Genomic DNA, 13,688 nt, shown 5'->3' with positions numbered 1-13,688 from the left:
CATTAGAATTTTTACTAAGAATGTCAGGGTGTGTATGTGTATGCGTGTGTTGATGCTGGAAGAAAGATGCTCTCCCCTACATTAAAATACGGTTCCTGTGACAACTATGAATGCTACTTAAACTAGATCTCCCAGCTGAACTGTGTCAATGTTTGACCTCCCTGCAAATGGACAGATTATTAATACCCTTCACCGTGCCATAACAGTGGCAAAACAGCAGAGTGTACACTCTGATAAAACATACCGTTTTCAGTTGTCTCTCAGTAACTGGAATGCCCCAAAGCCATGAGTCCTCCCATCAAAGACCTTGCTGAACAAAAGCTGGGCTTCTGCTGGATTATTAACAAACACAAAATGCCCTAAGCCAAACCTCAAGTGCTAAGCAAATAACAATGGCTTCCTTTGTTGGAATTTAAAAATGACACCCAGTTCACTGCTCCTAATAAATATGACAACATACCTCGTCAGGGACTGGGCGGCCCTTTCCTCGGTTCGCCCCTATTCCACGCTCCCGACAAACTCCTGGGAGCCAGGAGGCTGCCTATGCTTGGTCACGATGCTTTTACTTCAGCAGCCAGGTAGGTGGCAGCTTGCTTATTTGTGGAATAATTTTCTAGATTTTTGCCCGATTTTGGCAAGAAGCCATAAATGTAATGCCTGTGGTTACATGTTTACATATATTATATATTCTGGATCTTACCTGGTCTGTGGCAATGGTTTCCATCCAAATTCTACCTCGTTTCATACCATTTACTTCTATAAACGTGCACCATTGTCTAAATAAGAAAATTAAAATGAAGTTAATAGTTCGATGGGAAAATCAGAGGAACCCATAAATGCTACATCAGCACATGGTCAAACATCAGTCAAAAGAACAAAACAATCCATGGCTGTGGAGGCTGTGGTTTCCCTAGGATCAAGGCAAACTGTAAGGCTTGTAGTCTGTGGACGAGAGTCCAAAAATAACCACTGTACTAGGGGAAGGGAACACTTGGTGACAGATGTTCTTGGTAGGAAAATTTCCTGCAGAAATCCTGGCCAACACCATGACTGGGACATTAACTAAGCATTCTTAGTACTTAAGAAGCCTAACACCTTTGTAATCTAAATGTCAGAGCTTATTAGCTGCTCCCAAAGGGAGGTGTGTGACCTAGAGGGTGATGGGGGATTTCTGTAGTGATCCCCAGCGCCAAGCGAGCACTGCAAATTTCTCTATTGTGAAGGTCCTATAATCTTACCAAAGCTTGAGATCACACGAGTCATCAAATAAAAGGAGAAGGCATCTTTAACCAACAAAAATATGTACGTGCATACAAAACTATTCAAATAATTTAAAAGATGAAGCCCATGGTGCTAACTAGGAGCCACAGAAAAAATAAAGCACGGCCAGTAGCACACCCTGTGCCTCCACCTCAAGTGTGTCCAGACAAAAATTAAATTACACACAGCCCTAGAATGGTGAAAAGCAAAATACAATACCAAAGAGAAGAGCGCTGACTAATCGCCACTCAAGCGGTGGGGCTGAAGCCGCCTGCACCATTCGCACTGCGGAAGTTAAGTAACCTTGGTTACTGTTTCCAAGGACACTGGACTCTTGGCTAATCAGAGGCGAGGTGAAGTGGAACGCAAGGTGGAGCCATGGGAATAAAGCTGTGCACACAGCGTCGGTGTCTACTATCCCACGCTCCCCACGTCCTTACTGGGGGCACGCGAGCGTGCACCGCCGTTGCTAAACCAGCTGCTCCGGGCTGGGACAGCTTCCACGGCCAAGGCTTCCGGGTGACGTCCGCTGTCTCCTCTTGCACGTGGGGCGACTACACCCCTCATACTTGGTAAGGCCAGCAGCATTCCTAGATTCTGGAATCTAGGAATGGAACCATTCTAGTTAGCAGGTGAACATACTTTTAAAAATGTCATTGTCCTAGGCCATTGCGACGACAGTCCATATGGCATTCCCCCAAACTGTCTCAGCAATGTAAAGTCTAACTGGGAGGCACTGCCAGCAAAGGCAGTCTGTCAGCCTGGCCTCTTAAGAAGGTAAAGACAGGTTAGTGGCCTGCTTGAATCCTGGTGCCATGAGGAGGCCGGGTGCTGCTCAGGCTGACACGGAGCACAGAGGCCTCAGGGAAGCCTGAGGAAGCAGCCCCCTCGTGTGGTTACTGCCACTCTTCGAGCCCCATGGAGGACAATGGCCTTGAGGGTAGTAACTTAGCTGTGAGAGCTGGAGATGAATGTGGAGAAAAAGAGAAAAACAGATCCACCTCCTCATTTGTCTGCACTCGGGCACAGCAAGGGAAAGCAGAAGTGTCAATAGGAGCTGTTCAAGAGAACTTTCTGTACCTCTCGGAGGAGATGGAGGCTAAAAAGGATAAGATGGAACAAAACAATCCCTTCTAAAGTTTTGTCCTGAGAAGGAAAAACAATCTAATTAGTGATGTAAAGCAGCGATTTTATAGACAAAACTAACTTGTCCAGTTTATAAATAAAACTGAAGCCAGAGAGCCTACAATGTAAAACACAAAACTCAGAATCTCTTCATAAAGCACAAATTTCACAATTCAGAGGAAAATATGTCCTAGCTTGGCCTGTTCTTCCCAGGACTTCACAATCCTTAACGATTTGGCTTTTTCTCTCCCCACTGATTTTATCCATTCAGTTTAAGTGGCAAAGAAAATTCCTCACACCAGACAGCGAGCATGAGCCTCTTCCTTCTAGAATTCCATCTATTTTAGAACCCTTTTCTTCCACTGCTTCTATGTCCTGTACCTCCACTGTAAACAGCCATTTCACTGCCTGCCTCAGTAGGCCACGAGCTCCAGCTTCTAACCAAACTCATTTTCAGGTCCCTCACATAGATACTGCCAAGTCAGGTAGCAATGGTCCCTGTGCCATTGTTTCTGGAAATCTGGACAAAGGCCACTGCAAGGAGGTTTCATCCAGCTGCCTTTCCAAATCTCATCTGAACAAAAGTACCATGTTCACAGACTTCGAGGTAAACCGAAGTTTTCTGTGGAGGCTCTTAAGGGGAAGGCTATTCATCCGACAGATGAGAATCTGGGCCTCTGTCAGAGTGAACATTCAGTTCACTGCAAAGTGCCCCAGCATATTTGGAGGAAAGGCCGTCTTGAAAGTTTAGAGGGTTATAAATGAACAAAAGCAGAACTGGTTCGGTTGTGAGAGTAAAGTTGGTGAATCCACCCTCACCTACCTGCCCTTGTCCCACGGAGACGAGCAGTTTTTCTATAAAAAGAACAGCTGCATCACAATTTCCCCTTTTTATTCATTTCAGATATCAACAAATTAAATGTGGGTAAGTGCCTTCTACCACACAGGGCAACGGTGTTCTAGATGTAAGTAAGCAAGCACTGGCTCAACACATGCTCGCCAGTTCTAGGCCTATAACAACAACTGACTTTTCTTCAAACATCAGTTCTTCACAGTTTCAATACTGCAGCAGCAAGTTATTCCTCAGAGAAAGAAAACTGTGGTCCGTGTCTTCAAACATCTTACCAGAACTAAAGGTAAGTTAGCAAACTTCTGGTACCACGTGCAGTCTGGGCAAGGTGATTTTACCTCAAACCCCCAAGACTGGCAGCGGGACCCCGGGGGACAAAGGGCATCTGTAGGAAGGACTGGGAACCCGGCAGCTCCTCTGTCCCCGCTACGGCTTGGGGAATCTTCGTACAGCTTCACGGAGGTGCACTGCACAGTACCTGCGTTCTGCTTCTGGCTTCCCGTCACCTCATGGGGTGTGATGGGGAAAAAACAAAACCCAGTGGGTCCTTTGTTGAGGAACTTTTCAGAGCAGATCAGGCAGGATGAGGCCAGGAGGTTTTGGTTCAACACAGTTGATCCAGAAGTTGGCACAGCTGGCGTGATACTGGTGTCCTCCATATGCCAGCTTGAAACTGTCGGTTTCTGAGTTGAATGCCTGCCAAAAATAAGCAGAGATGTGGGGCAAGTCAGGCTGCGTCGGCATCTAAGCACGGCTCAGCGACCCGCATGAACACCGCTCCAGGCCACAGGCTGAGGCTGCGTGGCACACACACAGCCTGAGCAGGGAGCTACAGGAATTCAAGTGAGAAAGTTCTTTGCTGCTAATTAAAAGTCTAAAAAAATCTTTACCACTAAACCCAGTTTTAGCACAAGAAGGCCACAGACAAGGCTGGGCGGGGGGAGGTGTTCATTATAGGGGAACTAAAATAGCTAAGGCTGTGGCTGACTTTTATCCCTCACTGTGCCGAAGGAAGCCTTCCCCTAGGCTGGCCTTTAACTGTACTTGCGATCCCCACGTTTCTGGGACTGATTACAGTCCTCTCATGGAAAAAAAAGAGACCGAAAACTCTCATGAACTAAGGCCACTGGAACCTGATAACTGAATCAAAGTAATTAAAAAAGTCAACCAGGTACAGGGTTTGTAAAAGAGATATTAAAGCACTTAAGAATTATTCCCAGACAACTAATGCTTGCAGGTAAGTCCCACTCAGCCAGTCCTACCCTTGACTCCTTGGGGGGTTTTTCTAAAGTGCTACAAATAATAAACAAAACTCTGAATCCCTATTTGTTTTTGTCTGATAACTGCCAAATCCTGCTGTTCTTTGATCTCATTCTCTGTGTCACAACTTCCAGTCTTCCAGAAACTGCTCAATCTGTTACCTTGTTCATCACAGGGAAAAATGCCTTGCAACACCAGAAGCCAATTATGAGCTACAAGCGTGCAAACAAGACACAAGCAGATCCACACAGACGCACTAGTTGGTTAAATCAAACATTATGGGAACAGACATGACTCGGGAAACGATTCACGATCAGAACAGTTCAGGATGACAGTGGAATCATCGGATTTGCTTTCCACACTCAAAATTGAGATGGAGATGCTAAGATAATGTGTGACTGGTTCATACTTTTTTAGGATGTTCTTCTGCAGGCTTCTCTTCTTTCTGAAATAATGTTGAAACCATAAGATCAACAAAATTCCCAGAGCAGGACCTCATGCCTCCAAACAAAGCCTTCTGGGTTTACCTCCTCTCTTCCCCACCTGGCTGTGCTCGGGGCACTGCGGGCACAGCGCAGACAGCATTGCATTGCCGGGAAGGGAAGACCTCCCCCCCTTCACGCAACCTCTCCCCCCACTGCCCTTTTGTAGAACCGATGTCCTTCTGTGGTCAGATTTCAGGGCTTCATCAAAATGCCCTCCTGGGGTCATAGCCCTGGTAGGGGAGGGGGCCAAATGGGAAGGGGTCCCCGGAGGTCATGTGAGGGAAATGCTTTGCCAGCTGTAGGGGAAGGCGTGTCACTTACCCGGCTTCTGGAGTCCACATTTAAAAGACACACCCCACATGCAAGTTCCTGAGCATTTTTAATCCCAGGCCGTAGCATACAAGAGGAGAAATCCAGTGAATTTTCATCAGGCTGTGAGGACAGGACAAATGGGTAAGGAAACAGCAATTCCAAATGCTGCTGGCTTCACTCCCTATCACTCATCCCCAACAGGTCTAAAAGCAAATTAAGTCAATTTTGATACCAACAATACAACTATTCTATTTCCCGAACATTTACTGGGTACCCACTCTGTTCTAGGTGTTAGGGATGCTAGCATGAGTGAAAAATAGTCCCTGTCCTCTGAGAACTCACAGTCTAGGGTGGGGGCCAGGTGGGTACCAGGCAACACTGCCATAATAGCCACACTAGGGCACATGGGCTGGGGGGGGCGGCACTTCCTCCAACCCAAGGGAAAAAGAGCCCGATGGCAGAGGATGCTTCCTAGCTCTCAGAAACATCCTGGCTGAGTTTCAAGAGGTATAGGCTAGGTGAATGGGATGGGAGGGGGGAGGTAAGAGGGGCGACGGTATTTATTCAGTGTAGATAGAACAAGCATCACAGGCAAAGGCCTCTAAGGAGACTGGCTATGGGAAGAAATCTAGGGGGTGGGAGCCAAGCTTATGAAAGGAGGTGGGAGATTGAACTCTAGCATGAAGGCCTTGGAAGGAAGAGAAGAGACTTTACCTTGGGAAGCCACTAAAGGTTCTAACTGGACCATGACAAGATCAGGTCTGTATTATGGACAGATCCCTCTGATTGCAGTGTTAAGCAATGAACTGTGGATGGCAATCCTCAAGTTATGGGCCTCAGTTATGCATTATTTTAAGTGATCCAGGAGTGAAGCAAGTTAGAACTGGGGAAGCGACAGTGGGGGACGGAGACATATGGTCACGTGAAAAAGCCTGGGTGATGTGTGAGATGTGCAAGAGGGAGAGAGGCCCTGGGCAGCCAACAGGATTTACAATAAGGCACATGAGAGGAGACCCACCTTTGGGGCCGGGGGTAGGAGTTCAGTTTGGTGGGGCATCTGGCTGGCTTAGCTGGTTAAGCACCTGCCTTTGGCTCAGATCATGATCTCAGGGTCCTGAGATCAAGTCCCACACTGGTCTCCTTACTCAGCAGGGAGCCTGCTTCTCCCTCTCCCTGCCTCTCTCCCTGCTTGTGCTGTCAAATGAATACATAAAATCTTAAAAAAAAAAAATTCAGTTTTGTATATGCTGACTTAGAACTGCCTGTGGGGAAGCCAAGTTCTGATGTTACATAAGCAGTAAGACACATACATAGTTCTAGCACTCAAGACTGTGAGATTTAGAAGTTACCAGCTAGAGAGAGTAAATATAAAGACAGCTATTATCAGTCAAGCCCTTACTTGCTACATACCACACTAAGCTCTTCACGTGCATTATCTAATTTCTTCCTTACAACAAATCTATGAAGTATGGCATATAGATAGCCCAATGCTTAATATGGCAGGTTCCAACTTTGGAAAGCTATTAATTTTTCTCTTTCCTTCCTTCCTTCAAATATATATATATTTTTGTGGGCAGCAAAGTAAGATTTATTAAGGGACAGCAAAGTGATAGTACAAGGCTCCCGGGGAGGAAGGAGACCCAAAGGAATTACTCCTTTTCTGTAAAAAAAATTATTTATTTAAGTGATATCTACACCCAACAGGGGGCTTGAACTCATAACCCCAAAATCAAGAGTCACATGCTCTACCTACTGAGCCAGCCAGGTGGTCCTGGAATGCTCTTTACTTTCCTTCCTTCCTCTCTTTCTCTCTCTCTCTATTTTTAAAGTAGGTTCCATGCTGCCTAGTGCGAGGCTTGAACTCACAACCCTGAGACAAAGATCTGAGCTGAAATCAAGAGTTGGCCACTTATCCGAATGAGCAACCCAGGCATCCCAGAGTTCTTCATTTCTTAAAAGTTAAAATACATATCTAATATATGAACTTTTATGCAATCCCACTCCTTGATATTTATCCAAGAGAAATGAAAACATGTGAACCAAGTCTTGCACAAGAAGTGTTCACAGTAACTCTACTCAGGTTAGCCAAACTGGAAATAGCATGTTTCTAGAAGTAAAAAAATGGATTAAAAATCCATGGTATATCAACACAATGGAATAGTACTTGCTGATAAAAGGAATCAAATTGATAAACACAACAATGCAGATGAATTTTTAAAAGATGCTAAGAAGCCAGGCACAAGAACATATATATACTATGTAATTCTATATAAAGTTCTAGAACAGGCAATTCTATGGTGATAGAAGTCTTTGGAAAATAGATCAGTGGTTATTTCTGGAATCAGATCACGGCAAGAGAGAACTTTAAAAGGTGATGAAAACACTGCGTATATGGAGGGGGTGTGGGCTTACATGGCTAAATGCATTTGTCGAAACCGATTCGACTATGTATTTAAGATCTGTGCATTTCACTAAGTTATCCTTCAATTAAGAAAAATACTTGAATTTTAAAACCAGAACAAAACAAGCAAAAAGAAAAAAAAAGTTTTGGAAGAGTTGTACTTTTTTATTTTTTTAAAGATTTTAAAGTAATTTCTACATCCAGTGTGGGGCTTGAACTCACAACCCTGAGATCAAGAGTCACATGCTGTACTGACTAAGACAGCCAGGGGCCCCAGAAAAGGTGTATTCTTTTTTTTTTTTTTAAGATTTTATTTATTTACTTGACAGAGATCACAAGGAGGCAGAGAGGCAGGCAGAGAGAGAGGAAGGGAAGCAGGCTCCCCGCTGAGCAGAGAGCCCGATGCAGGGCTCGATCCCAGGACCCTGGGATCATGACCTGAGCTGAAGGCAGAGGCTTTAACCCACTGAGCCACCCGGTGCCCCAAAAAGCTGTATTCTTAATGTGAAGAAGTTTTAGATATGCCTAAATCAATTTATTTTGATTTTCTGTGCCCCAGCAGAGATTTCTCAAACTTGGCACTACTAACATTTTAAGCTGGATCATTCTTTATTGTGGGGCCTATCTTCTGCACTGGAAGTGCTAAACAGGATCCCCGGCCAATTTGGGGGCAAAATTGCCCCCCTCTTCCACCATTAAGAATGGACTTTCCGGGATGCCTGGGTGGGTCAGTGGGTTGGAGCCTCTGCCTTTGGCTTGGGTCGTGATCCCAGGGTCCTGGGATCGAGCCCTGCATCAGGCTCTCTACTCAGTGGGGAGCCTGCTCCCCACCCCCCCCACCTGCCTCTCTGCCTGATTGTGATCTCTGTCTGTCAAATAAATAAATAAAATCTTTAAAAAAATGGACTTTCCAAAGAGAGAAAAAAAAAAGCACACATCCATACAAATACGTATACACAAAGAAACACACACGCATGATCTTATTATATAAAGACTGTGAAGCAAAGTTTACCAAAAGTATAGCAGACAATCATCTCTACTACAAATTCCAGAGTCACTTGATTCTCACAGTGCTTTCTCCGAAAGTGTTTGCCCACCTCTTGGGCCCATAGTGAGCCTATGCTTGTGCTCCCCAGAGCACGGGCGCTGTGGGCGCTGGCTGATGTTTCTCCGTGAAGAGCTGAGACTGCGGTGGGACAGCAGACATGTCTCAAATGTCTCTCATATCTGTCAAATACGGTAAGGACTCTGCTGAATTGGGTATTGGTTCTCAAGTACGGGAGAACACTGCCTCAGCTTCTCATCTGTTCACAACACAGAACCTGTGGACTCCCACGGTATAAATACTCCCACTGTGGCGGATTTCAAGGTACCGAGGTGATGTCGCTGAACGTGCTGCTGGCAGGAGAGGCCTGTGACACCGCCTTATAGCGCTTCTGCATACAGATGTCACAGACCAGGGTGCCCAACCTCCTGTTCTACTTTCAGCTCTCAGGAAATCCCTCAGTCCTATGCGAACTGGGGTCAGTGACTGTCCAAGGGTGGACATAAAGAACCTCAAAAGCTAAGAACCAAGTAGGTGGGAGTAAAAAGTAAGGCTGGGAGTTGATGACAACCCAGTAAAAGGATCAAACAACTGTCCCATACTTAGAACCCAAAACAAGAACTGTGGAAGTGTGAGCAAGTTAGAGGGTTGTGAATTTGGGCTCAGAAAATGGCCGGAATTTAAGATGGCGCAGGTACTATAGTTTGAGACACTTATGTGAGGGGGTGGCCGAAGTAGCATGGAGACAAGGGTCCCTGAGTCCAGTGGTCAAGGATCTGGGAGCCTGGCATGTTGGCTGGTTTGTCTAGTGGATACTGGGGTGACCCAGGATGATGGCAAAATAATAGTTACATCTTTTACTGTTAGTTTAAGCGGAACCACTGGGAAGTTAGTGTACTCTTTTTGTATCTGAAAAACTGTATTATTCTTCCCAAGGGGAAAAAATGGCTTCTCCCTAGAAAAATGTATAGATTATATATGATGTTTCCTCATCTCTCCCGCCTTTTTAAAAGATTTATTTATTTGAGAGAGAGAGAGATTCAGAGAGAGAGAGATCACAAGTAGGCAGAGAGGCAGGCTGAGAGAGAGAGTGGGAAGAAGCAGGTTCCCTGATGAGCAGAGAGCCCGATGCTCGATCCCAGGACCCTGAAATCATGACCTGAGCTGAAGGCAGTGGCTTAACCCACTGAGCCACCCAGGTGCCCATCCCTCCCGCTTTTTAAAAATATTTTATTTATTTATTTGAGAGAGAGAGAGTGCATATGCAGGAGCAGGGAGGAGGGGCAGAGGCAAAGGGAGAAGCAGACTCCCTGCTGAGCAGGGAGCCTGATGTCCCAGAACTCCGGGATCATGACCTGAGCTGAAGGCAAATGCTCTGCCAACTGAGCCACCCAGGTGGTCCTCTCATCCCTTTCTAATTTGAAATCATAAACTATGTATTAGCTTCACAAACCTTTCTCAAACTAACCTGAGCTGAATCCATTCCAATCACACCTAGGGCAGGAAGGACGGACAGTTCTCAAAGAAAAGGGGAGGCAGACATTTCACAGATGTGCATGAGGACTCTGACCTTGAAGTGAACCTACATGGCCTTAGCCAAGCTAGATAATAACTTCTTTTTGTTGTTTATTCATTTGACACATACACATACACACACACACACACAGCAAGAGTGCACAAGCAGGTGGAAAGGAAAGGGAGAAGCAGGTTCCCTACTGAGCAAGGAGCCCAATGCAGAACTTGATCTCAGGACCCTGGGATCAGGACCTGAGACGAAGGCAGATTGACTGAACCACCCAGGCGCCCCAATAATTTCTTTTTTCTAGTGTAATCATGGCCAACTCTGGTCAAATCTAGAAGCAGGTTGTGGGTGCCTGGGTGGCTCAGTGCGTTAAACCTTTGCCTTCAGCTCAGGTCATGATCCCAGGGTTCTGGGACTGAGTACCACATAGGGCTCTCTGCTCAGTGGGAAGCCTGCTACTCCCTCTCTCTCTCTGCCTGCCTCTCTGCCTACTTGTGATCTCTCTCTGTCAAATAAATAAATAAAATCTAAAAAAAAAAATTCAGAAGCAGGTTGTACTATTATTTGTTTGCTGTCCAGTTCTGTCATCTATAAAACAATTAACGATTTCACTTGTCCTACCTTCCTTTCTCAGTAGCTGCTGGGACCCTCAGAGATATATAAGAAGTTCTCTGAAGTGCTCTAAATGATTATTAAAATTATTTATTTTGACAAAATCGAACAAGCTTTTTTAAGAGGTTAGAAATACAGTAGCCCTCTGTAATCTACATTATAGATACTTACCATGTTACTACACAAGGGCTATTTGAGAAATAATTAGAATCTGGGAAAAACCAATCTTGAAATCAATCCAATTAAGAAAAGCCCTTTAATATCTGCTTGCCAAAGGCATAAAGAAAGCAAATGAAAAGGTCATATTGCAATCTCCTGTGAAAAATCACAAGGCTCTTCATAAATTACCCTGTGGTCAAATTAATCTTTCAAATGGTAACATTAACCTTTATAAGTACACAACTATAAGCGGGGAGGGGGGGGTTGTTGTACTTAGCAGCAGTGTGACATGGATCCGTGGCCGTAGTTGTTTAAGAAGGTATGCCCTCTGCAGGCCATTTTAAATTGAACATCATCTACATTTACTGGCAAGTGTTTCATGTATTTAGTAAAGATTTTAAAAAAGTAGTTACAGTATAAATGACCTACATACAGTAAGTCCCAAAATGAGACTGGGATATATAATCCTGAGTCTTTAGTCAATAATAAACAGCAAGAAAATCATTATCAAAGGAGAATTTGGTAGTAATTAGTGTTCTTTCCAAATATCCTCACTATAATTCTTCTGGGCAAATAGCAGGATGGGCACTTCCTAGCCCCTGAAATGATGCACAGCCATACAGCAAGCAGATCCTTGGCCACACGTGTCACTTCTGGGAGGAAGTCTTTAAGACCGATATGCTGTTTGTCATGTTCCCTTGACCCTCTCACAGTGATCAGCTATGTTCCATGTGGTGGAGGCTTTGTCACCCTAGGTCCCTGAATGAGAAGGACCTTCCACAAGGACCCCTCCATCTTGAGATGGACATGTGGCAGGAGCAACACAGCTCTGTGGTTTTACATGACTAAGACAGTGGGGGGAGCTGTTCCCATAGAACAAACCCGGCCTAGTTTGGCTAATATAAAACAATGATCTAAACACAGTTCCACAAGTAATTCTAGACTTTTGGCTTGGATTATAATGTAACCATTTTGATTCTCAGTTTCACTGTTTTGTCTATTTTTTCCTACTGCCGCCCTAACAAAGGAGCAAAAATTTAGTTGTTTAAAACCTAAGTTGGAGGGCAGCTGGGTGGCTCAGTGGGTTAAGCCTCTGCCTTCGGCTCAGGTCATGATCTCAGGGTCCTGGGATCGAGTCCCGCATCAGGCTCTCTGCTTGGCAGGGAGCCTGCTTCCTCCGCTCTCTCTCCCACTTGTGATCTCTCTCTGTCAAGTAAATAAATAAAATCTTTAAAAAAATAAATAAATAAAACCTAAGTTGGAGTTCTGGGTGGCCCAGTTGGTTACACAACTGCCTTTGGCTCGGGTCATGATCCTGGGGTCCTGGGATCGAGTCCCACATCGGGCTCTCTGCTTGGCAGGGAGCCTGCTTCCTCCTCTCTCTCTCTGCCTACTTGTGATCTCTCTCTGTCTTTAAAAAAAAAAAAATAAATAAAACCCAAGTTGGAGTTCTGGGTGGCCCAGTTGGTTATACAACTGCCTTTGGCTCAGGTCATGATCCTGGGGTCCTGGGATCGAGTCCCACATCGGGCTCCATCTGCTCTGTGGTGAGCCTGCTACTCCCTCTCCCTCCTACTCCCCCTATTTGTGCATGCACACTCTCTGCCAAACAAATAAAAATCTTTAAAAAAGAAACAAAATAACTTAAGTGTATTCTCTTATAGTTCCGGAGGTCAGAATTCTAAAGTAAGCCAGCAATACAGCATTCTTTCTGGAAATTCTAGGGGAGAATCTGTTCCTTTGTCTAGTTTCTAGAGACCACCTGTATATTCCTTGAATCATGGTTCCACTTTCTATCTTCAAAGCCAACAGCACAGAATCTGCTGATCTTTCTCTTTGGTTCAACTGTCATACTGGCTTTTCTCATGCTCACTCACTCTATGCCTGATTAAATTCCCCATTTAAAGACCCTTAACTGGGACGCCTGGGTGGCTCAGTTGGTTGAGCAGCTGCCTTCGGCTCAGGTCATGATCCCAGCGTCCTGGGATCGAGTCCCACATCGGGCTCCTTGCTCTGCAGGGAGCCTGCTTCTCACTCTGACTCTGCCTGCCTCTCTCTGTCTGCTTGTGCTCACGCTCGCTCTACCTCTCTCTCTCTGACAAATAAATAAATAAAAAATAAAAAATCTTAAAAAAAAAAAAAAAAAAGACCCTTAACTTAATCACATCTGTCAAGTTCCTTCTACCACATAAGGTAATAAATTCACAGGTTCCGGGGATTAGGACATGGTCATCTTTGGGTGTGTGTGTGTGCCTTATTCCATCTACCCTCTCCCCTAACGTCAACTGAGGATAGCCATGCAGAAACATAATGAAGATTCAATCTCTAAAACAATGTGTGAAGGGGTGCTTGGGTGGCTCAGTGAGTTAAACCTCTGCCTTTGGCTCAGGTCATGATCTCAGGGTCCTGGGATGGAGTCCCACGTTGGGCTCTTTGCTCAGCAGGGAGCCTGCTTCCCCCTCTCTCTCTGCCTGCCTCTCTACCTACTTGTGATCTCTGTCAAATAAATAAATAAAATCTTTAAAAAAGAATAAAACAATGTGTGCACCGCCAAGATGACAAAATGCTACCACTATTAAAAATAATAGTTGCCATATAAAAAAGTAATAGTTGGCAACTTAAAAAAATTAAAAATATCTTTATTAAAAATATTTTAA

General features: G+C 44.9%; 1 protein-coding gene across 10 annotated transcripts in view; it reads right to left on the bottom strand.

Annotated features, from left to right (window-relative positions):
• Positions 1-3,260: 3,260 nt before the first annotated feature.
• The window catches only part of SYNRG (synergin gamma), a 54,184-nt gene continuing 43,756 nt past the window's right edge, over positions 3,261-13,688 (bottom strand). For 5 of the 10 annotated variants that reach the window (XM_082707447.1, XM_082707442.1, XM_082707449.1 and 2 more), the window contains 3 exons: positions 5,302-5,412; positions 4,905-4,940; positions 3,261-3,931 (listed from right to left, as the gene is read on the bottom strand). In XM_082707447.1, coding sequence (XP_082563573.1) covers positions 3,800-3,931; positions 4,905-4,940; positions 5,302-5,412 — 279 coding nt within the window. In that variant the 3' untranslated portion in view covers positions 3,261-3,799. Of the gene's footprint in view, positions 3,932-4,904; positions 4,941-5,301; positions 5,413-6,310; positions 6,462-13,688 lie in introns of those variants that run through there. The other 5 variants (XM_082707448.1, XM_082707444.1, XM_082707443.1 and 2 more) reach the window with 2 other exon arrangements.

Source organism: Mustela nivalis (genome assembly GCF_964662115.1).
Source record: "Mustela nivalis genome assembly, chromosome: 17".
Classification (NCBI taxonomy): Eukaryota; Metazoa; Chordata; class Mammalia; order Carnivora; family Mustelidae; genus Mustela; species Mustela nivalis.
The sequence above is the reverse complement of the archived record's forward strand: the minus strand, read 5'-3'. Positions and strand labels throughout refer to the sequence as shown.